The 22,490-nt window shown below is 45.1% G+C and overlaps 1 protein-coding gene across 2 annotated transcripts; it reads left to right on the plus strand.

The window, feature by feature from the left end:
* Positions 1-580: 580 nt before the first annotated feature.
* Positions 581-22,077, plus strand: SFXN4 (sideroflexin 4). 2 transcript variants are annotated; one of them, XM_084748869.1, is made up of 14 exons: positions 581-724; positions 2,409-2,474; positions 4,146-4,220; positions 5,367-5,393; positions 5,479-5,533; positions 7,477-7,502; positions 9,661-9,714; positions 9,798-9,854; positions 9,957-10,022; positions 11,691-11,769; positions 13,195-13,310; positions 18,789-18,874; positions 20,652-20,769; positions 21,764-22,077. In XM_084748869.1, the coding sequence occupies exons 1-14, from the start codon at positions 686-688 to the stop codon at positions 21,839-21,841; spliced, it is 942 nt and encodes a 313-aa protein (XP_084604995.1). In that variant the 5' UTR covers positions 581-685; the 3' UTR covers positions 21,842-22,077. The 2 variants fall into 2 exon arrangements, with proteins under 2 accessions (XP_084604995.1, XP_084604996.1); XM_084748870.1 differs by lacking the exons at positions 581-724; positions 2,409-2,474; positions 4,146-4,220; positions 7,477-7,502.
* Positions 22,078-22,490: the final 413 nt, after the last annotated feature.

Raw genomic sequence — 22,490 nt, forward strand, 5'->3', positions numbered from 1 at the left:
CTTTTTTTAAAAAAATCCATTGTCATAAAATGTTAGTTCTGACACAGATGGGAAAGGAATGGCTGTTCTCATGGGCAAGAACTTAACCCAAGATAATTAGCCTCTACACCACAACTTTCCAGTCTCTTTGCAGTACTGAAATTCTAATCAGCAGTCAGTCTCCGCACTCCTTTTAGTTTATTCACAGATCCAATGCTGGAAAGACAGAATAAAGCCTAACCGGTCTGACTGAGTGGTTGGTTCACTCTCTCCGGAGCCAGCTTCTCCACCCTTGCTTCAATGATACACACTTTTAGAACGCTCAATACTTTTAAAATAAATGTCATGATATTTTTTTATTTTTCACTGGGCCACGCAAATTATGTATCCAGCTCTGACCGACCTAACTCGTGTATACAACAGGTTTCAGGGTAATGTGCCTCTGGTAAGAAGCAGAAGCGCGGGCATGACGGTAGAGGTTCTCTTGCATCTCTTACGCTCTGGAGACTGTGCCCAGAGCTTTGGATTCTTCTGAGACAGGAAGGCTTACAGCTAGGGAGCCCTCTGGCTCGGGGCGGGACACGCCGCTAAGCTCCTCCCCTTGCGCTGCCTGTCGATCTCGGCCCGCGCTGCCCTCGCGTAGGTTCCCGGAAGAGGAGGAGGCTCATGCTGTCGTCTCCAAGGGCGCGGAGGCGCTGCGGTCCACATGGAACCCAACCTGTGCTTCGGGATTTCCGAACGCCAAGTATGCAGGGGCCGGGAGTCGGAGGCGGGAGGCTGTCCTGGGCATCGTGGCCATGACAGACCAGGCGGCTGCTCAGGTTCCTGGAGAGGAGAAGGAAAACCCAAGCTTGTCAGTGGTCCCTGCTCCTGCATCTCTTGCTTAGGTCCAAGGCTGGGTTGAAGAAGGCCACAAAGTCGCTCTCAATCGATGGCAGGGCCTAAGGAGTTCCAGTCCTTGGTGGGACTTCCCTTGCTGGGCGGCACAGTGAAGAGAAAACAAGCCTTTCCTGGCCTTCTAGCCCCGATTGACTTAACCCATTCAGATTAAGGTCACACATACACCCTGCTTTAAGCAAGTCACAGCCCCCTTCCCACCCCCAGTCACTATTGCCTGGTGACGCCTTTAATCCCAGCACTTGGGAAGCAGAGGCAGGCGGATCTCTGTGAGTTCGAGGTCAGACTGGTCTACAAAAGTGAGTCCAGGACAGCCAAGGCTACACAGAGAAACCTGTCTCAAAAAAACCAAAAGGAGAGAGAGAGAGAGACAGATATTAATCTTTTTTTCGCTATTAATCTTAATGACATATTTAGTTCAACCAATGCCAAGTAACGTTTCAACATGTAATAAAAACAAAACGAAACACATTAGATTCTACCTTTTCTTCTTTCTTTTTTGGTACAAAGACTTTGAAGTCCAGTGTGTAACCTGTGCCTGCAGCCTGGCCCAGTTTGGTTTCACTTGTTACGTATACTCATGCTCTGGAGGTTCTGTTAGAGGCCTTGACCTTAAACTAAATTTAAGCCTACCCTTGTGTGTGGAGACCCAGAACTTAATGCTGGAGCTGCTTCGAAGATGGGCAGTCTGTTAGAGCTAGACACACCTGAAGATAGGCAATCTGTTGGAGCTAGACACACTTCCTTTCACTTTTCAGCTGAGCTGCAACCCTAGCTGACCTGGGGAGCTTGCCTCTTGTTGCAATAGTTATGCCTTACAGCAGCACAGAAAGCTAGGCGAAAGTCAGGCCTTTCTAGGTCACTACCTTGAAGTCACATGGCAATATGAGCAGAAACCCAAATTGAATCCCAAATTCTGGGTTTTTATCCTTTATATTCGTCTGTTTGTTTTTTGAAACAGGGTTTCTCTGTGTTGTAGCCCTGACTGTCCTGGACTCGCTTTGTAGACCAGGCTGGCCTTGAACTCACAGAGATCCGCCTGCCTCTGCCTCTGCCTCTGCCTCCCGAGTGCTGGGATTGAAGGTGTGGGCTATCGTGCCTGGCCCTGGGTTTTAATTCTTAAGGGAAATTCTATCCCAAGTGGTCAGAGGAGATATAAACAAACAAACAAACAAACAAACTCAGAATACCTACAGGCCTTTAGTAAAGATGCCTCTGCCCAAGTGAACTGTGACTACCTTGTTAAATCTTACTCTTTTGGGGTTTTGTTGTTGTTGTTGTTGTTGTTGTTGTCATTTTGGTTTTTTGTTTTGGTTTGTTTTGGTTTGATTTGGTTTTTTGAGACAGGGTTTCTCTGGGTAGCCTTGGCTGTCCTAGACTTGCATTGTACAGCAGGCTGGCCTCAAACTCACAGGGATCCACCTGCCTCTGCCTCCTGAGTGCTGGGACTAAAGGCATGCGCCACCACTGCCTGGCTTAAGTCTTATTATTTTAACTTTTTCTCTGGTGTGTTTCTTTTTCACCATCTTTAGTCCTTTTTTCGAAGATTTCTTCAGTGGATGGATTTATTAGATCCTGTAAATCTGTTTATTTCAACTGTAAGTATAATTTTGTTTTAAGAAATAATTTCATGCCTTATTTTGAAACTTGAGACAATAGCCCATGTATCTGTGTATACATATATATGCAGGTTATTATATTTAGTATTATTATTGAGCAAGCTTTTTGGGTTGGAAGAGTGATAAGTTAAACAAGTCTGTTGAGCAGAGGATGCCATTCCTGGTCTGGGTGTTGTTGCTTCAGAGTTAATCCAGCCCAGCCTTCCAACCTGGAGTCAGTTGCTTGCCGTAGAGGGTGAGGGAAGGTTGTCAGTTCGAGCCAGCTTGGGTTACATAATGAGATGTCTGAAAAAAAAAATCCATCTTCTGTGTAAGAAGACTGGTGGAGCTAGGCACCTCCCTTAACCAAGGCTAAAAGTTGGGGGACTCTCTGATTGGACGTGTAGAAGAAAGGGCATCAGGGAGACAGGATGTACATAGAGCCCAAGGCTAGGATGAGGCCTTCCTCAATTACTAGGGGTCCAGGCATATCTCACAGGGTCCTATAGGTTGGCACTTTTCCTATAGAGCCAAGTGATGAGGTTTGTGTGCCAAGGGGTCTTTGGTGGCCAAGTAGTAACTAGTCAGAAACATCAAATGTGGGTAAGCCCATTAATTCTGGGATGGCTGACTGTTCCTGCAGGATCATTGTGGCTAGAGATGACGAGGAGTTGCTTTGCCATCATAATAGCTCTTCAGGGACAGACCGTAAGGGACATACCATGTTCACACTCTAGATCTCTCTCACCCCTTCATTTATGTTAAGAACCAGGAAAGGAACTGAGTGCCCATTAGGGAAATACACAGTATAGTGGAGCTCTGACCAGCCGTTTAAAGTGTGCGCTGGTTATCAATAGTTTACTTAGTGGAAATGCATAGAATGTATGATGTTAAATGGGAGAGCATGAGGCTCAACATGTGGCTCAGTGATGAGCTGCCTGCCTGTCATGGACAGAGCCATGGGTTCATTCCTAACACTGCAAAAACTCTATAAACAAATGAGAAGACAGATGTTTGTGAGACAGGGTGCAGAGTATATCATTTATGCAAATTATAATGAAATACTATATACTTAGTTATGGGCATGTGTGTCTAAGTATGTATACATAGTGTAGCAAGATGGACTGGGAGATTATACCCTGAGCTCATAACAGTGGTCTCTCTGATAGAATGAGGAGGGGATGACTAATGGTTCATTTTGAAAAGCAAAATAAAATTAGAAACAAATAAAGCCGTATATTTCACAGTTGCTAATTCTGGGTAAAGGGTTCTAGTGTGTCATTACTCTTTTCTGTTTCACATATTTTTTCCTCAAATAAGAAAAAGAAAGAAAGAAAGAAAAGGCTAGGGAACAAGACTGAAGTAACTAGCCATGGGGGTGGATGAGAGGTTAGGGATTGACAGGGCTCTGCCCAGGGAGGCAGTTGACATCCAGAAGCAAGGGAGAGGGCAGCTTCAGTGAGGCTGCTGGAGCAGGCTAGGAAGCCAGAAGGCCTAATTCTGTGCAACAACAGAATGATCATTATATCCAAACCTAGGGACGCGTGTTGAAATCAAGTGTGCAGGTGAAGTGCGGTGTGTGCTGGTGGCTTTGGTTTCAAAGGTGAGAATAAACAAATAAACACAGACTGTGTTGAGATTGTTGCCTGATTTCTTGATATCTGTTTACAGGGAATCATAGAAAAATCACGACAGCTGTTGTTTACCACTGAAGATGCCTCCAAGCACTACTGGGATGACCAAAGGGTACGTCCCATGAGCTCGTGTGTGCACAGATGTGTGTGGTTCAAGGCTGCCTAGAGTTGTCTTCACAGTGTTTTATCTTGCACAGAGTAAAATGAAGTTGTGCTTGGTAACTAACCCTGTCATTGCACACGCTGCCCAGGAGACTCACTTTACATAAATGTGTAGTTAGGACTCTGTCTTATAACCCAGCTAGAACAGTGTTCCTCTTACACATGCTTACTCAAGGGCAGGCCTCTGAAGTCAGAGTCCATATTCCATTGTAGGCAGTATTCCAAGACGTGGCTGTATTCCTGAGAGTAAGTGCAGACCAAGGTTTTTTTTTTTTTTTTTTTTTTTTTGGTTTTTTGAGACAGGGTTTCTCTGTGTATCCTTGGCTGTCCTGGACTCACTTTGTAGACCAGGCTGGCCTCGAACTCACAGCGATCCGCCTGCCTCTGCCTCCCAAGTGCTGGGATTAAAGGTGTGCGCCACAACCGCCCAGCTGCAAAAGGGGTTTCTCAAACTTATAAATATCAGTCTCTCAAGACATCCTGTAGAAATTGAGTGGTGATGGCACACACCTTTAACCCCAGCAGTCGGCAAGCCGAGGCAGGCAGATGACCAAGTTCCAGGCCAGCCTGGTCTACAGAGGTAGTTCCAGGGCAGACAGGGCTACACAGAGAAATCCTGTCTTGAAGAAAACAAAAACAAAAAAACAAAAAAAGTATGGAAAGCTCACATTAGCTTTCTGGTTAGTTTTTGTTTTTGTTTTTTTTGTTTTTTTTTTTAAAGAATCCATTGAAGCCTCTGGGCTAACAGTTGTCTCTGTGACAAATGGTGGGGCTGATGGCGCTGGACAGGCTCGGCATGCTGTCTGTGCTAGGAGACTCCTCTAGCCTCACTGGAGGGTTGTTAAATAACAGTCCTCTCCATGGGGCTAGGATTTCCTAATTTCTGGGCAGTGTCTTCATCAAGCATATCACCTGGCTTGTTGTTAATTTTGTATTTATTTGATCCATTTGCTCCATTCATTTTGCTGGTAGTGTTCTCTCTGCTCTAGCCTGCCCTGTCTGAGTGGCAGTATAAATGTGACATCAGGCCAAGAGATTCTGTTTGCCGTTGAACCACCTTTAAAATCTCTCAAACACTTCTTGTTATCTTTTTTAGATTAAAGACGCATGGAATAGGAGTCTTGTAAGTTTCAGCTCCGTTATAATTGTTGGCTTCCTAAATAATACAACCCACCACCCAGCTAACCTTTTCTTCTGCCCCTTTGAAGTCAACTGTGCACCCTGACAGCAGCAAGCTGATCCCTACTTTTTTCCGACCTGCAGGTGAGCTGATTCTCTTGTTCAGAATATGAGGGGAAGTGTGGCTTATAACAGAAAACGGCCTGCTTTAATTTATTTTCCTTTACAGAGATTGCTGATGGAAATTCTGGAAGCTATAGCTTTAAAAAAATACTTTAGAGGGGCTGGAGAGATGGCTCAGTGGTTAAGAGCACTGGTTGCTCTTGCAGAGGACCCGGGTTCAATTTCCAGCACCCACATGGCAGCTCACACCTGTCTGTAACCCCAGTTCCAGGGAATCTGATACCATCACACAGACATACATTCAAGCAAAACACCAATGCATATGTATATATTTTTTTAAACTTTTTTTTTTTTTTTTTTTGGTTTTTCAAGACAGGGTTTCTCTGTGTAGCCTGGACTGCCCTGGACCTGCTTTGTAGACCAAGCTAGCCTTGAACTTACAGAGATCCACTTGCCTCTGCCTCTTGATTGCTGGCCACCACTGCCCAGCAAAAAAATCATAATACTTGAGAGGGGCTGGATGGTGGCCCAGTCAGTCAAGTACCTGTTGTGCAACTCTGAGGAACTGAGTTCAGAATTCCACCTTGTAGAAAGCTAGGCGTGTGACCCCAGCACTTGGGAGACTGGAGGATCCCAGTCTAGCCAGTTTAGATTAATTGGTGAACTCCAGGTTCAAAAATAAAGTAGCCCACGCCTTTAGCCCCAAAACTTGGGGAGCTAAGGCAGGAGGATCTCTGTGAATTCAAGGGCAGCTTAATCTTCATAGCAAGCCCTAGGCCAGGCAGGGCTATTTGGTAAAACCTTATCTTACAGAAAAGGGAGAGAATTATTGCAGAAAATAGTGAATTTGTCTTCTGACATCCACATGCATGTTTATGCACATTCACATGTTACCACCCACTTACATGCATACACACACGATACTTGAAAGACTGGGATGTAGCTCAGTTGGTGTAGAGTCCCTCCCTAGCCTGCAAAAACCTTGGTTTGATCTCTAGTACCACACTACATAAATTGGGATATTATGGTACATACCTGCAATCTCAGCATTTGGGCGGTGGACGCAGGAAGATGAAGAGCTTGTCATCCTCAGCTATACAGGGAGTTTGAAGCCTCCTAAAATACATGAGACCCTGCCTCAAAAAAAATTTTTTTTTAATCTAGAAAGATGAACAAGTTAACAGTTGTTACCATTTACCTTCAGGCAGAGGCCTGGGAAGGCTGGTCTATGGGTAGATCTTTCTGTACTCTGGTCTTAATTTTCTGCCATACGCATTTAACTCCCTCCCCCCCCCCCACCCCCCCCCCCCCCGTGTGTGTGTGTGTGTGTGTGTGTGTGTGTGTGTGTGTGCGCACACATGCACATACATATGGGCATATGAAGTCCAGAGGTTGACATGTCTTTTTATTATTCTCTACCGTTTAAAAAAATTGATAAAGGGCTTCTCATTAAACCAGGAGCTTATACATTTGGCTAGGCTTATAATAAGCCAATAAGCCATGTGTGGTGGCGCACACCTTTAATCTCAGCACTCAGGAGGTAGAGGCACGTAGATCGCTGTGAGCTTGAGGCCAGCCTGGTCTACAAAGTGAGTCTAGGACAGCCAAGGCTAACACAGAGAGACCCTGTCTCGAAACAAACAAACAAAAATAAAAAGCCAATAAGCTCCAGGGGCCCATTTCTCTTTGTCTTTAAAGACATGTGCTACTATGTTTAGCTTTTTATGTGGGTACCAGGGACATGAACCCAGTTCCTCAAGTTCATGCTACAAGTACTTTACGGAATGACCCATTTCCCCATCCGTATAGTTTTTATTTTTATTAGGAAAAAGAAAAACAAGTAATAGATATCCTCTAAGGTTTGAGCCCTTAGGAGGCTGCAGAAAATTCTCAAGGGGTCGTGCCCCTTCAGGACTTGTCAGCCCGGGTAGCCGTGATCATTAACACACTGCTTTTTCCTACAGCTTTCCTGCCTTTGACAGCACCCATGGTGAGTCAGCTGACCACTAACACCAGAGAAATGGATAAAGTTTTGGATACCCAAAATCTCCTGACCTCAGTGGTGTCTCTCCAGCTCTGGATCTCTAATAGATGGTTATAGGTCCTCCTGTGACTTTTGTCTACTTTTCCTATACCCACACCCCTACTCTACTTAACTCAGTCAGGCTTTGGCCTTCTCGAAAACCAGGGTCACAAAGCCATCCTTTCTTTGAACATCTACCACATACATAGTACTGTAGGTCAGTGAGTTGGGAAATACTACTGGCCACAGCCTAGTGGAAGTGTACATTACTTTCTGTTACTTTAACAAAATCAGTGTATAAAAACAAAAATTTCATACACCCATACAGATAACAAAAATAAATCTTCTAAGAAGAGTTTGGAGCTAGATTGAATGCTCAGTGATTAAAAGCACTTCTGGCTCTCAAAGAGGATATAAGTTCAGGGCTAATATTGGGCAATCACAACTGTGTGCAATTCTGGTCCCAGGGACATCAGGCCAGCCTCTGGGGCACATGCACTCATGTACACATACTCCATACAGATGGACATATATACATGTAATTAAAAGTAATAAAACTAGCCAGGAAGTGGTGGCTCATGCCTTTAATCCCAGCACTCGGGAGGCACAGGCAGGGTGGATCTCTGTGAGTTCGAGGCCAGCCTGCTCTACAGAGTGAGTTCCAGGACACCCATAGCTGTTACACAGAGAAACCCTGTCTCAAAAAACAAACAAACAAAAAAATAAAACTAAATCTTTAAGAAAAGGACTGTTTATTGAGGGCCAGTGAGATGGGTCAGCAGGCGAAGGCCCTCAACCCTGTTTCTAGCCCCAAGACCCACATAATGGAAAGAGAAAACCAGCTCCTTAAGTTGTCTCCTGACCTTTATGATATAATAAATACATAAGTTCAGGGGGCAAAAGAAGATATATTCTGTCTCATAGTGTTGGAGGCATCATTACGTGTTTACTTGGCCTCGTTGCTTTTGAGTCTGTAACAGATCAGCACAGACTAGTGGGCGTACATTAGGGACTGGGGAGTCAGGCTATTTGCTTCATGGCACCCAGTAAACAAAAGAAATAGAGACTAGGGTTCCACATTCTCTTCCAAGAACAGGTCCTCAGTGACCTGAAGACATCTCTTTAGATACCTCCTTCCATTGTCACCTCACTCTGGAGACCAAGCCTTTAACTCATTCATATCTAGTTAAAGCATCTCTGGAAGATATTCCTGACCAAACTATAGCCCCCTTCCTGCCCAAGTCCACCCCCAAGCATCCCTCACTGAGCACAGGGATTTACCCTCAGTAAGGCCATCATGTGCTGGCTATATTTCATCTACTCTTGTCTTACGTTTACCTTCCCTGGCAAAGACAGGCTTTTTTTGTGCCCCTACCCCCACCCACCCCCGTCTTGTAGGCCTCGGAAACAGCATTGGTGAAACTCTCAGGCACCACTAGTTCAGGGTTGGCTAAGTATACTCCAAACACGGGTTTGTCCTCTGGCTATTAGCACTGTGTCCACTTTCTACTGTGTCACCCCTGGGGGCCTTGGTCCTGTGTCTTAGGTAGGGTTTTAGTGCTCTGACTAGATGCCATGACCACACAGCTCTTATTTTGTTTTTTTCCAGACAGGGTTTCTCTGTGTAACCTTGGCTGTCCTGGAAGTCACTCTGTAGACCAGGCTGGTCTCGAACTCTGCCTGCCCGTGCCTCCCAAGTGCTGGGATTAAAGGTGTGCACCACCACTGCCTGTCTCACAGCGACTCTTTTAAAGGAAAACATTTAATTGGGCTGGCTTACAGTTCAGAGGTTTGGTCCATTATCATCATAGGAAAAACATGGTGGCATACAGGCAGACACGGTGCTGGAGAGGGAGCTGAGGGCTCTGCATTGGGATCCGTGTGCAGGAGGAAGAGACAGTGAGCTACTAGTCCTTGCTTGAGCTTTTGAAGCCTCAAAGCCTGCCCCTGGGTAATGCACTTCCTTCAACAAGGCCACACTCTCAATAATGCTACTCATTATGAGTCTGTGGGGCCATTTTCATTCAGATTACCACAGAATTGACTGTCTGGGAACTATTTTTGTTTCTGCAGGCTCTGCCTCTTCACTAGAGACTTATGAGCATGCGCTTTTTCTTCTTTACAGGTGGTTCTATTGATGATGCCAGCCACTGGAATAAAGTCCATCGCTTCAACTCAGGTAGTAGTACTTTGAATTTCATGATTTCTGGGTTCTGTGATGCGTGAAACCAGAAAGTGACCCACTGATTTCTTATTCTGTAGGCTTGCTTTTACGCATACACCACACCCTTTAACATCATCAATGGAAATGCCAGTTATGTAAGTATTGTGAACCCTAGGAAGACAGGATTTGCATTTTTAAAAAATTATTCTCGCAGAGCAAACCATAACTGCGTACTGTGTTCTTTCATGTTTCCTTAGAGTCATGGACCAGTAGAGAGAACGTTGTTGGGCGCAGGGGTGTTTGTGTCTTCAACCTTCTTTGGAGTAAGTGTTTTTATACCGCGTTGTTCCAGTTCATGTCTGTGGTTCTGACTGAAAACAACTTGGGGGCGGAATAGGTTTATTTTTATCTTACATTTCCAGGGAAGTCACAGCAGGAACTCAGGCAGAGCTACTTGCTATTCCCCACAGCTTTACTTCTGACCCAAGAGCTCACTCAGAGCTGAGGAAGTCCAGCAGGAGCCATGGAGGATCCTGCTTGCTCCCTGGCTTGCTCTCTGGCTCACATGCCTAGGGATAGTGTTGGCACAGTGGCCTGGGCCCTCCCACATGAAACATAATCAAGACAGTCCCTGATAGGTTTGGCCACAGGCCAATCTGATTTGGACAGTCCCTCAGTTGAGATTCTAACACTAATTTTAAATTTTGTTTCTGTTCTGACCTGTAAATGTAGAACATTTGAGTAGAAAATTTGAGTCAATATAATCCTGTCTCCTCAGAGTAATTACCCACTAGTTTCTAGGCATATATGGTGGGTTTTGCATCCAAGGAACTAACCCTGGGCTGACAATATCTAGACTAAACATGTATGAATGCTTTTTCTTTTCTTTTCTTTCTTTCTTTTTTTTTTTTTTTTTTTTTTTTTTGGTTTTTCGAGACAGGGTTTCTCTGTGTAGCCTTGACTATCCTGGACTTGCTTTGTAGACCAGGCTGGCCTCGAACTCACAGCGATCCGCCTGCCTCTGCCTCCTGAGTGCTGGGATTAAAGGCGTGCGCCACCATCACCCGTCTATGAGTGTTTTTTCTTATCATCCTCCAAGCAGAGAAGCATAAGAGTATTTATGTAGCATATCTATTACAGTAGGTATTATATCTAAATTAGAGGTGATTTAAGAGCCAAGGTAAGATGTATCTAAGCTATAGTGTAGATAATGTATAAAGTACATGCTGATCATACTGATGCAAACGCATCATCCTATATGAGAGACTTGAACGCTGACATAGCTTGGTGTCTAAGGAAGGTCTTGGCACTGAAACTGAGGGATGCCTGTACTCAGTACTGACTTTTAAAAGTTAGTTCATGCCACACAAACCTAATGTATGGGTAACACCCTACTTTGGATATCAAAATTCTGTGATGGTTAAAAATGTAGACCCTAGGCCAGGATTATTCATACACATCTTTAATCTCAGCACTTACGAGGCAGAGGCAGGTGAATCTCTGTGAATCTGAGGCCCGCCTGGACTACATAGCAATTTCTAGGACAGCCAGAGCTATTGTCTCAGAAAACTGAAAGAAAACAAATGTAACCCTAAGGCCAGGCATGGTGCACAAGCCTGGGATCCCAACACCCAGGAGCCTGAGGTGGTAGGGTTATGAGTTTGAGGTCAGCATGGGCTACACAGCAAGATCCATAAATAAGACTTTAGAAGCAGACAAGCCTGATTTTCCATTCTGGGTGTAACCCTTCCCAGCTCTAAGACTATGAAGAAAGAGGTTACGAATCTCTCTAGGCCCCGTCTACTCCTGGAATAAGCAGAAACACCCACCCCAGGGTTGTAATTAAAACAAACAAATAACAACAACAAAAATGTGAGTGTGCTGCCTGCAGTCATACCTGTAATGGCACCAGATTGTGTCAGCTCTGTTTCTGTGTTGGTTCAGCTGTTTATTTGGTATTGTGAAATGATTTTTTCCTTCTTATTTTCCAGTTAATCCCTCATCTCTTTCAAATGAAGTATCCTCTGAATAACTTCTGGCTTAGGAAAACCTTGCCAGCCTTCCTTCTTGGTAAGCAGAAAGTGATGGGAGCAGGAAGCTGGTCTTTGTGGTCACTCTGTCTCCAGAGACCATGGGTAACTTGGCCATATTGTGACCTGTAACAGTCCCATTTGTAGTCTGCTGGATTTCCCTGGCCTAAACTGAATCTTTGGTTTGAGATGACATTTTCTCTGTAGAAATCTTTTTTAAATTTACATTTTAACTTTTGTATGTTTTTAATTATGTATCTATGTAGGTATGTGCATGTAAATGTGGAGGCCAGGAAAGGGCCCTGAATTACAGGCAGTTATGAGCCACTCAATATGAGTGCTGGAGGTCAAACTTGAGCCTGTACTCAGTACTATTCTTTTAAAAGTTAGTTCATGCCACACAAACCTAATGTATGGGTAGCACCCTCTTCAGCCTCTCTTCAGCCTGTGGATACACAAAACTGGATTTAGTGGCACACACCTTTAGTTTCAGGACTCAGGGAGGCAGAGGCAGGTGGATCGCTGTGGGTTGGAGGCCAGCCTGGTCTACAGAGTGAGTCCAGGATGTCAAGGCTACACAGAGAAACTCTGTGTACAAACAGACAGATAAGTGAACATGACCCAGGAGCCACAGATGGCCTTTATTGTTACTTTCATTTGTAGTGTTGAAGATCAACCCAAGGCCTCTGTAGAACTAGGCAAGCACTCTACTGTTGAGCCAGTTCTCAATCCACTCAAATCACAGTCTAAAGATCGGTTTTCCAAGACAGAGTTTTTCTGTGTAATAGCCCTGGCTGTCCTGGAACTCTCTTTGTAGACCAGCATGGCCTCGAACTCAAAGAGATCCACCTGCCTCTGTCTTATACACACATTTCCTAGTCATCATTTACATAATCCCGACAGCCTATGGGTAGGAAATATCCCCTTTTACAAATGAGGAATCTCGAGGTAGAGGGATCTTTGAAAACTTACTCAGAGTCTCACAGCAAGTAGGTGTAGTATAATATAGGGGAATGAGAGATTCCAGAGAGAGTTACTTGTATCTGCAGAATAGTTGGAGCTCCTAGCCTGCAGGTTTACTGTTTCTTGTTCCACATTTAAGCTTGGGGATCAACAAAATTTGAAGAATTGGCAGATTGATGTTGAAGCTGGGCAAGTGATGTTGTAGACGTGGTCAGTCCATGCCAAGCAGAATTAAGAAAGTCATTTCAATGATCCTGGAGATTACTATGCAGTTGAACCCAGGAGACAGCATGGACTTCATGCATTGGGGTCCTCTGCTGGGCTGTAGTAAGGATCAAAGGCCACTTGGTTAGAGGTTCTGATCCTACCTCTGCAGCCCCAGGAGAGGGCATGAGTGCCTGCCTGTAGCAGGTGAGCCTCTGAGAGGCAGAAGAAGAGCAGCTGTTGCACTGATTGCTGGTCTCAAACTCAGACTTGTGTTTCATGCTCTTTTTATCTACAGCCCAAATCAGTGCAATGAATGTTTTTGCATCCCGAAGTTTTGAGATTCATCGAGGAATTGAGGTGATGGACAAGGAAGGACATGTTGTTGGCTATTCCAGAAAAGCTGGGAGAAAGGTTCGGAGCACGGGGTTGTGGGGTGGGGGTGGGGGTGCGTTATAGCTACTGTTTATCCTTGGGTACGGAATTTGATATCATGCTTGAAAGCTTATGACCAAATGTCTGACTTTCCTGAACGCATCTTCCCCTGTCATACCAGAAAGAGATTCTGTACTTTGTACCCTGGTGTTTAAGAGATGGTGCAGTGATGTGGGCTTGCCAGAGAAACAGAACCAAGATGTGTATATATGGACCAGTTAGAGATTCTTATTCAGAAGTTTGCTCACGGGATTTGGGGGCTATTGAGTTGCAGCTCCATAGAGCAGGCCTGCAGATTAGAGGCAGGGCCCTACACACCAGACTGAAGGCAGAATTGTTTCCTGGGGACCCTTGGGCTTTGTTTTGTTTTCTTTTCCTATCCCTTCTCCCCTCCCCTGCTTTCTCTTTTCTTCTCCAACTTTCTTGGTCTCTTTCTCTTTGTCAGTTCTTTGAAACAAGTTCTTGTCTAGGAGCCTATGCTGGACTCCTGTCTCAGGCTCAACAGTGTTGGCCTCAGAGGCGTGTGTTCCACATACTGTTCTTTCCCTGCCTCCCCTGCCCTCCTCCTTTCTTTCCCCTTTCCTTTGCCTTCCCTTCCTTGGTTTTCTCCTGAACACTAATACTGGGGCTTCCATCCAGGGCCCCAAGTATGCTAAGTGAATACCCGACACTGGCCTGCATTCCCAACCCTTTTTGCTTATTTGTCTGCTTGTTTGAGACAGAGCTTCTCTGTGTAGCCTTAGGCTATTCTGGACCAGGCTGACCTCAAACTCACAGAGATCTGCCTGCCTCTTCCTGTATGCTGGGATTAAAACTGTGCACCAGCCCCACCTTGTCTTAGGGTAATTTAATTTTTTTAAAATTTTATTTGTGTTTTTTGTTTGGTTGTTTGGTTGTGTTGTTGTTTTGTTTGTTTGTTTTTGCCTGCATGTGTTACTGTTGCCCTCGGAGGCCAGAAGAAGGCATCAGATTTCCTGGGACTGGAGGGCACGAGACCTAATGTTACAGAAGGTTGTGAACTCCCATATGGGTATTAGGACCTGGACTTGGGTCCTTTAGAAGAGTAGCAAGTGTTTTTAGCCACTCAGCTATCTCTCTGGTCCCAGGGTGAGTATTTTCTGAGACTGGGTCTCTGTAGACCAGCCCAGTCAGGAACTTGTGGTCCTCCTGCCTTAGCTGACACCACAAGTCTGTGCTACTAGTCCTGGCTCAGGTTTTGCTTTTATTTTAGTCAGCTGATTAGAGGCGATAACCCACAGTTATGAATGAATGGTCTCTTATTTTAAGAAAACTAATTATAGATATTGGCAGAATATTCCTACTGGGATCAGGGTTTGATTAAGTAACTGGGTACTGGGAATGTAGCTTAGTTGTAGAGCAATTGTTTGCCTTGGATGAAGTTGTGGGTTTGATCTCCAGCACCTCAGACCCGATACAGTAGTGCATGTCTGTAATAATTCTATCATTCAGGAGGCAGAGGGTCAGAAGTTCAAGGTCATTCTTGGTTATATGATAAGTTCAAAGTCCCTAGGAAGTATAAGATTGTCTTTTCTTTTCCTTTTTAACTTTTTAAAATTAAATAAGTGGAGCCGGGCATGGTGGCACACGCCTTTAATTCAGCACTAGGGAGGCAGAGGCAGGTGGATCACTGTGAGTTTGAGGCCAGCCTGGTCTACAAAGCGAGTTGAGGACAGCCAAGGCTACAGAGAAACCCTGTCTCGAAAAACCTAAATAAATAAATAAATAAATAAATAAATAAATAAATAAATATTAAATAAGTGGCTACTAGCACCAAGTTGACCCATAATTATGACCATGCTAGTGGACGTGTCACAATGCTGATGTGAGCGAGAGCTTGCTCATCGTCAGTGGCTATCTTTCCTGTATGTGCTGCTTGCGGTCCCTCTTGGCCATTTCTTTCCCAGCCTGCCCTGTACCAGGATGTTTACAGTCTTTATCTTACAATTCTTTGTAAAGAACAGACTAGGGAAATCCAGTACTCAGATCTAAAATAAGATCATATAAAAGCCTCAATCTGTAGTTATTTTTACAGTTAAATACTTTATTTCTTTGCTCAATTCAGTACAGCAGTTTCTATAAGAATCCAGTAGGATTGTTTTCTAGGGAAGCCTTTTACTGCAGTAAGAACCTTATTTATTTGTTGTCCGTCTATCTGTATATTTATTTATTTTTGAGCCAGGGTTTCTCTGTGTAGCCCCGGCTGTCCTGGAACTTACTCTGTAGACCAGGCTGGCCTCGAACTCATAGAGAGCCACCTGCCTCAGCCTCCTAAGTGCTGGGATTAAAGGTGTGCGCCACCATCTCCTAGTTAGAGTATGGACTATATTTATTTTGGTGTTTGAGACAGGATCTCTCTTTGTAGTCTTGGCTGGCTTGAAACTCACAAGGATCTTCATGTTTCAGCGTCCCTGTTTATAGACACACGCCTCTACCACACTCAGCTTTGTACTTTTAAAATAATAAATGTTTACCCAGGTGTAGTAACACATGGCTATCTGCCAGCACTCCAATGTCTGAAACAGGAGGGTCACAAATTTAAGGCCAGCCTAGGCTGTAGAGCATGCTGTAGGGTAGACTAAGCTACATTATAAAACCCTGTCTCTCATAATAAAAATAATATTTCAACAGGGGAGGGATTTTGTCTTTAGAATAACTCTAACTGAAAAATTATAATGTGAAGGGTGGGCAGGTAAGGACATTTGCTGCCAAGACAGAGGACCAGCGGTCAGTCCCCAGAGCCATGTGGAGAAATGAGAGACCCAGTGCCTGCGAGCTGTCCTCTCATCTCCACACACAGGCCCATATAGCCACACATGATCAATATATGTAAAACAAAGGGTTGGGGTTTTATCGTCAAGACAGGGTTGCTTTGTGTAGCCCTGGTTGTGCTGGAACTAGCTCTTTAGACCAGGCTGGCCTCAAACTCACAGAGATCCACTTACCTCTACTCTGGAGTGCTGGATTAAAGGCATGCACCACCATGCCTGGCTAATTATGGAGTATTTCTAAATTTCTCTTTCTGTCGGTCAGTCACCCCTAGCCCCAGAGGAACACCAGTCTGCATGTGCTTTCCACTGTGTGCCTCTTTTAGAAATCAGAGTAAATGAATCACACAGTAGTGTTTGTATGACCTCTTTTGCTTTCGCAGCTAATCCATTTCTTGCCATGTGTCAGTCAGTATTCCATTTTTACTGTTGCTTTTTATTTGAGACGGGGTTCCCTATAGTCTAGGCTGGCTTTAAACTTGCTATGTAGTACTAGGTAACAGTGAAACTTCAACCCTGCTGCTTCTATGTCTTGAGTGCTGAGATTACTGGCCTGGGCTACCACACCGGCCTCAGTTGTTCCTTCTTACTGTTTAGCACGGTGTTGTTGAATGGCCCTCATTCTCCATCTTTATTACCCTCCAGGACATGAGTTTAGATTGACCTTGGATATCCTGAGCCTACCATAGGCTCACAGATAGGAGGAGCTACGCAACTGGCTGATTAAAATCATGTTTTCTCCCTACTCTCTTGCTTTATAAATACTTCATGCACTTATAAATACTTCAAGCATTTATAAATACTAATAACCGGAAGTGAAAACTGAGTCAAAAAGAAATGAAAACATATCCACACAAACAACTGCTGCCAGACATGGTTCAGAGCATCTTTATTCCTAAAAACCCAAATTGGACAGCCCAAATGCCCATGTCCTGGGGGGTTGGAGAGATCCTCAGGCTATCTCAACAGCACAAACTGCATTTATGTCTGCAGGACAGCCAGTTTCGGGTGAAAGAACAAGTTTGATGGTCTGCTTTAAAGAAAAAGTTTTCTTTCTCCTAAGAGTGAAATGTTCACAACTGTATGTAAGCATACACGTTTATTTGTGTTTCCCCTGTCATTGAAACTTTTATTTTCCTTGGCTAAACTTTCAGAACTGTGTAACCAGAGGTATCTGATTATAATCAGGCACCTGGGATCGGGGACTGGCACCTGTTGAGGTGCTCATCTCTGAACAAAGCTGAATCTCCTTCTGCACTCAGCAGTTGTTGATTGTCTTTAGTTCTTCAGCTAGGAATGGGACATTATGAGCTCTTACCAACCACGCTGAAAGCCGGGCATGGCGGCGCACACCTTTAATCCCAGCACTGGGGAGGCAGAGGCAGGTGGATCTCTGTGAGTTTGAGGCCAGCCTGGTCTACTAAGTGAGTCCAGGACAGCCAGGACTACAAAAGAGACCCTGTCTTGAAAAAACAAAACCATGGTGGAGTGTTGACTGGTATGGTCTTGTGCAGGCTTGTGTAGGAAGCATACTGCTGAGAGCATGGGGGTAGCATCCCTGTCATGCTCAGAAGACACCGTTTTGTGGAGTCTTTCTTACCCTTTTTCTGTGATGTTCCCTGAGCCCTGTATGTAAAGGTTGTATTATGGATGTCCCAATTGGGGCTGTGCACCCCACAGTCACTTATTCTCTGCTTTTGACCAACGGTATTAACCTTATGCATGCCTGGTGTCCAATGGGGACAGAAGAGAGCATTGGCTCCCTGCAGCTGGAGTTACTGGTAGTTGTGAGTTACCATATGAGTGCTAGGAACCAAATCTAGGCTTTCTGTAAGAGCTGCAAGTGCTCATAATCATTGAGCCATCTCTCTAGACCCCAAAGCTATATCTTATTATTTATGTGAATGTGTCTGTATGAGTGTATTCTCTGTATGTGTATCAGTGGGTGCCAGGGAGGGGGTGCGGGGGGCAGGTGTGCTCATACAGGATAGAGTTGCAAGTGGTTGTAAGGCACCTGACGTGGATGCTTAGACCTGAACTCAGGTCCTTGGAAGAACAAGTACTTTTACCCTCTGAGCTATCACTATAGTCCCTAAAAAATGCTGCAAATTTTAAATGCATGCCTAGGTAAAATATGACCTTTATAGCACACTACATTTATTTATTTATTTATTTATTTATTTATTTATTTATACTACCTTTAGTTACACAGGTGAGAGCTGGGTGTAGACAGTTATCCTTGGTTGGAGAGTAACCCAGTGTACTGAAAGCTGGAGATTCCCCAGTGGTAGGATGGGAGGCTGGTGGCAGGGGTAAGGTTAAAAGGCAATATGGGCCAAGTTCAGTGCAAATCCTGAGTTGCCTGTGGAGTCTGCTATTTTTAGTTCATTCTATGTGAGGCTTTGTCTAGAAGCTGCCTTGGTATGTACTTCTGGGTGGTTTATTGGAGTTGTTTTGATGGATTGATGGAGATCACAGTAGGGTAAAGGAAGTGAAGTCCTTTCTCAGTTACTCTTAGCACCAGCCCTACGGGTCCTAGTAAAGTGTCACCTCCACCTCTTTTCCAGCAACCCTTTGTTCAATGAGAAAGGAGCTGTTGTATAATAGTCTCAGATGGGGTCCCTAGACATTGTCTCCTCTTACTAAGCTGTCTCCTTGGCTTTTCTACCAGGCTATGAGAGAAACAGCACTCTCCAGGGCAGTGCTGTTTGGGACTGCGGGCTTGGTCCCTGAGGTCTTTATCCACTTCTTTAAAAGGTAAGAACTGCCTTTCCCTATGTGCGTCAAAAGCCATCTAAAAGAGAAAAGAAACACATCAAAACCCTTTTAAACTCACCAAATACAAAACCTAGTGCACGAGGGCCTCTGTAGCCTTCCTATAAGATGGACCAGGTAAGACAGACTCCATTTGGAAGGAGAGGAATCCGGAAGTGAGCCAGGCTCCTTCCCCTTGGTTATGTGTCTCTGGACATGTTCCTGTGGTTGCCAAATGAGAGCCCAGTCTGCAGTTACAGAGATAGATTGTCTGGCATAGGCAGAAACAGTCCCTAGCCCTGAGCCTCATGAACCTCTGCTAGATGGTCTCCTTTTCTTCAGCTCTGTGATGTTGAAAAATCTGCCAAAGTGGATGCTTAAAGAGACACAACTGAGCTGGGTGTGGTGGTGTACACCTTTAATCTCAGCACTTGAGAGGCAGAGACAGGTGGATCTCTGTGAGTTCAGGAACAGCGTGGTCTACAAAGAGGAAAGGAAAGTTCCAGGACAGCCAGGGCTATTACACAGAGAAACCCTGGAGAGAGAGACAAGAGACAGAAAGAGACAGAAAGAGTCAGAGATAAAGACCTGCTGATCACCTCTGGTCACCTCATAGCCTCCCCATCAGGGAGCCATACAGCAAAGCTTAGAATCAGATCTATCCTCATTCAGATAAGAGACTCCAGAACTTTCTGTAGGCACATGATGGTCATGTGTCTGTCCTGAAATAGCCACTTAGTCCATCATGGCAAGTCTAAAAAAATCCACCTACCACTTCATATGGGGCACATTTTGTAAAATAAGGAAATGCCCTGGACAGAACAAACCATCCTGTCTCTTCTCACAGGAGAGCCAATCAGATGAATGAAAGAGACTTGCTCAGTTGGTATCTTCCTGAGCTGTTCTGGCCAGCGTTATCCTTGAAGCCTTGTCAGAGCTACAATGCTTGAATAATACACAGGATTTCTGTGGAGTTAAAGTGGCATTTGTTTCTAGGGTGCGGAGGGAAGCCTGAAGGATCATCTAATGAGATGATCTCACAGAACCAGTGTCTTAGAGACAGGAGAGCAGATGGCATCCATAGTGGAGCATCTTGTGGACCTTCCATCTCAAGTTCCTCTTTTTGAATCTCAAGAAACAGAAAACCCAAGGTCTAAAGGGGCAAGTGAACTCCTATTGGGCGTGTGCTCAGTCAACAGAATGGCACATGCAGCCTTCATGTGGCCTCAGGTCTGACACCCCAGGCTGGAATGCTCTGCATTCCATACTGCCCCTTCCATTCTTGAAAGAGTATCCCACAGCCAGACAGTGATGGCACATGACTTTAATATCAGCACTCAGGAGGCAGAGGCAGGCGGGTCTCTGTGAGTTTGAAGCCAGCCTTGTCTACAAAGCTTCCAGGACAGCCAAGGGTATGTTGAGGAACTTGTTTTAAAAAACAAAACAAAAAACAGCCGGGCATGGTGGCGCACGCCTTTAATCTCAGCACTTGGGAGGCAGAGGCAGATGTATCGCTGTGAGTTCGAGGCCAGCCTGGTCTACAAACTGGTCATTTCCTTATCCCTCGTTTCTATGTATGGATTGAGTAGATAAACTTCACCCAGTGCTCAGTCCATGTGCCTGTTAGGGCCCACTGATGGGTGGTTGTGCAATGACCCAGGCATAGGTCTGTAGCTTCAAGCTAAGCCAAATCAGCCATCATTGAAGCAGAAGGCCTGCTTCAGAAAAGAGGCTGTAAAGTGTGGAATACTGTTTGTAAGCTGTGCCTTATCTCTCACAGGACCCAGTTTGCCCCGAAAAGTACGTTTTCGTTAGTGGTCATGAGACTGGGCTGTACCCTCTTTATGATGGGACTGATGGTACCAGTGTCCTTCAGCATGTTTCCACAAATTGGACAGGTAAGACCTCCCACACCTTCCCCTCATAGGAATAGCTGGGTTTTTATTTCAAGTTTGTAGGAGTAAAAGAAATAATTTTAGCTAGGCAGTGGTGGTACAGACCTTTAATCCCAGCTCTCAGGAAGCAAGGGTAGGCAAATCTCTTGAGTTTGAGGCCAGCCTGGTCTCCAGAGGAAGTTCCAGAACAGCTAGAGCCACACAGACAAACCCTGCCTCATAGCATAACCAAAACAAACAAAAAAAGCACAAACAAGCAAAAAAGGAAATAATTTTATTTAAAAATCTACAAAGTTGGGACTAGAGTGATGGACTGTTGGGTGTATATTTATGCCTCTTGCGGGCAGTGCCAGGGTCTCTGAGGCAAGATGTGTGTGTGGCTGTGCACCATTTGCCAGGGCACAGGTGTCGGACGGTGCTTCATCTGTATACTTGGGGGTGGGCATGGAGTGGTGAAGCCTGGTAACTGTCAGGGTAACAACATCTTAGTAGGGCTGATGTCGGGGTGCTGGTTTTATGGTACCAGTTTGGGAGGAGGGAGGTAGGCAGCTCCTGCCGTCCTCATGTTTGAGGTATTGGGACTGAAGCTTTCCCTGCCCTTCCTCCACAACTCTGGGCCACTGTAGCCCCACACTCCATCACTTTGGTCAATTCTCTCAGTTTCCTTGTCATTTGGAGGAAGGTGAAGACAGTGTCTGTGTCAAGAATTGGTGCTTTAGAGATTTGTTCTGTGCCTGTTTAAAACTCAGCTCATTGGCCAGTGAGATGGCTTAGCAGATAAAGGTCTCAGAGTTCAGTCTCTGACATAGGGAGAAGCAGGTGGAACTCCATGAGTTCCATGCCAGCCTGGTCTACAAAGTGAGTCTAGGACAGCCAAGGCTACATAGAGAAACCCTGTCTTGAAGGGGGAAACAAAAACAAAAACAAAACCCCAACAACTTAGCTTTTAAGGCAGAACTTCAGGATGAATCGTAAAGAATGTGACCTTGTCTTCCAGATCCAGTGCAGCCGGCTTGAAGAGAAGATTCAATCTTCTACAGAAGAAAAAGAACTCTTCTATAACAGAGGGGTCTAGGGAGGGTTGGAAATCTTTGGCCCCTCAAGGTTGCTTCAGAGAACACTGCCGTGGTCCGCAAGGTTCCCAGCGACACCTGTGCAGCGAGCTGGCTTCAAAGCCCACTGCACTTGGGCTTTTGAGTCTTACTGAAAGATGACCACCACGCAGGAGACTGCTGAATGCACAGTGGATTCAGTAAGAATCGGCCCGGGAAAGGATAGTGTGAACCTGTGAATAAACTTGTTTGAAGTTGAGTACTTGAAAAATAGTCAAAGGTATACCTTGTCTGGGATAGAAACACTACACTGATGGCCTCCAGACAGACACAAAGCTCTGCTGAGCTCATTAAGGCCTCTGGTCCCTAACGTAATCCTGTATCTCTACTCATTTCATCTGATCCATACTGCAAGTATTCTGTCTGCTTCCCTGGTTCCTGATGGACAGGTTATAATAACCAAGACCGCTAGCGAGCAACAGCTTCCTTCTCATACCAGCCCAGGTCTCTACACAGTCATCCCTCAGGGATACCCATGTCCCTTCCTCTGGGCCTTCTCTGTAGCCACTGGGGCATCTCTGGCTCATCTCCCTCCCTGCACGGTATGCCCAGGAGCACTGAAACTGCCTCATCAAGAAAGCAATACTGCCGGGTGTGATGGGCACGCCTTTC

This window comes from Acomys minous (assembly GCF_964271855.1).
Source record: "Acomys minous genome assembly, chromosome: 2".
Lineage (NCBI taxonomy): Eukaryota > Metazoa > Chordata > Mammalia > Rodentia > Muridae > Acomys > Acomys minous.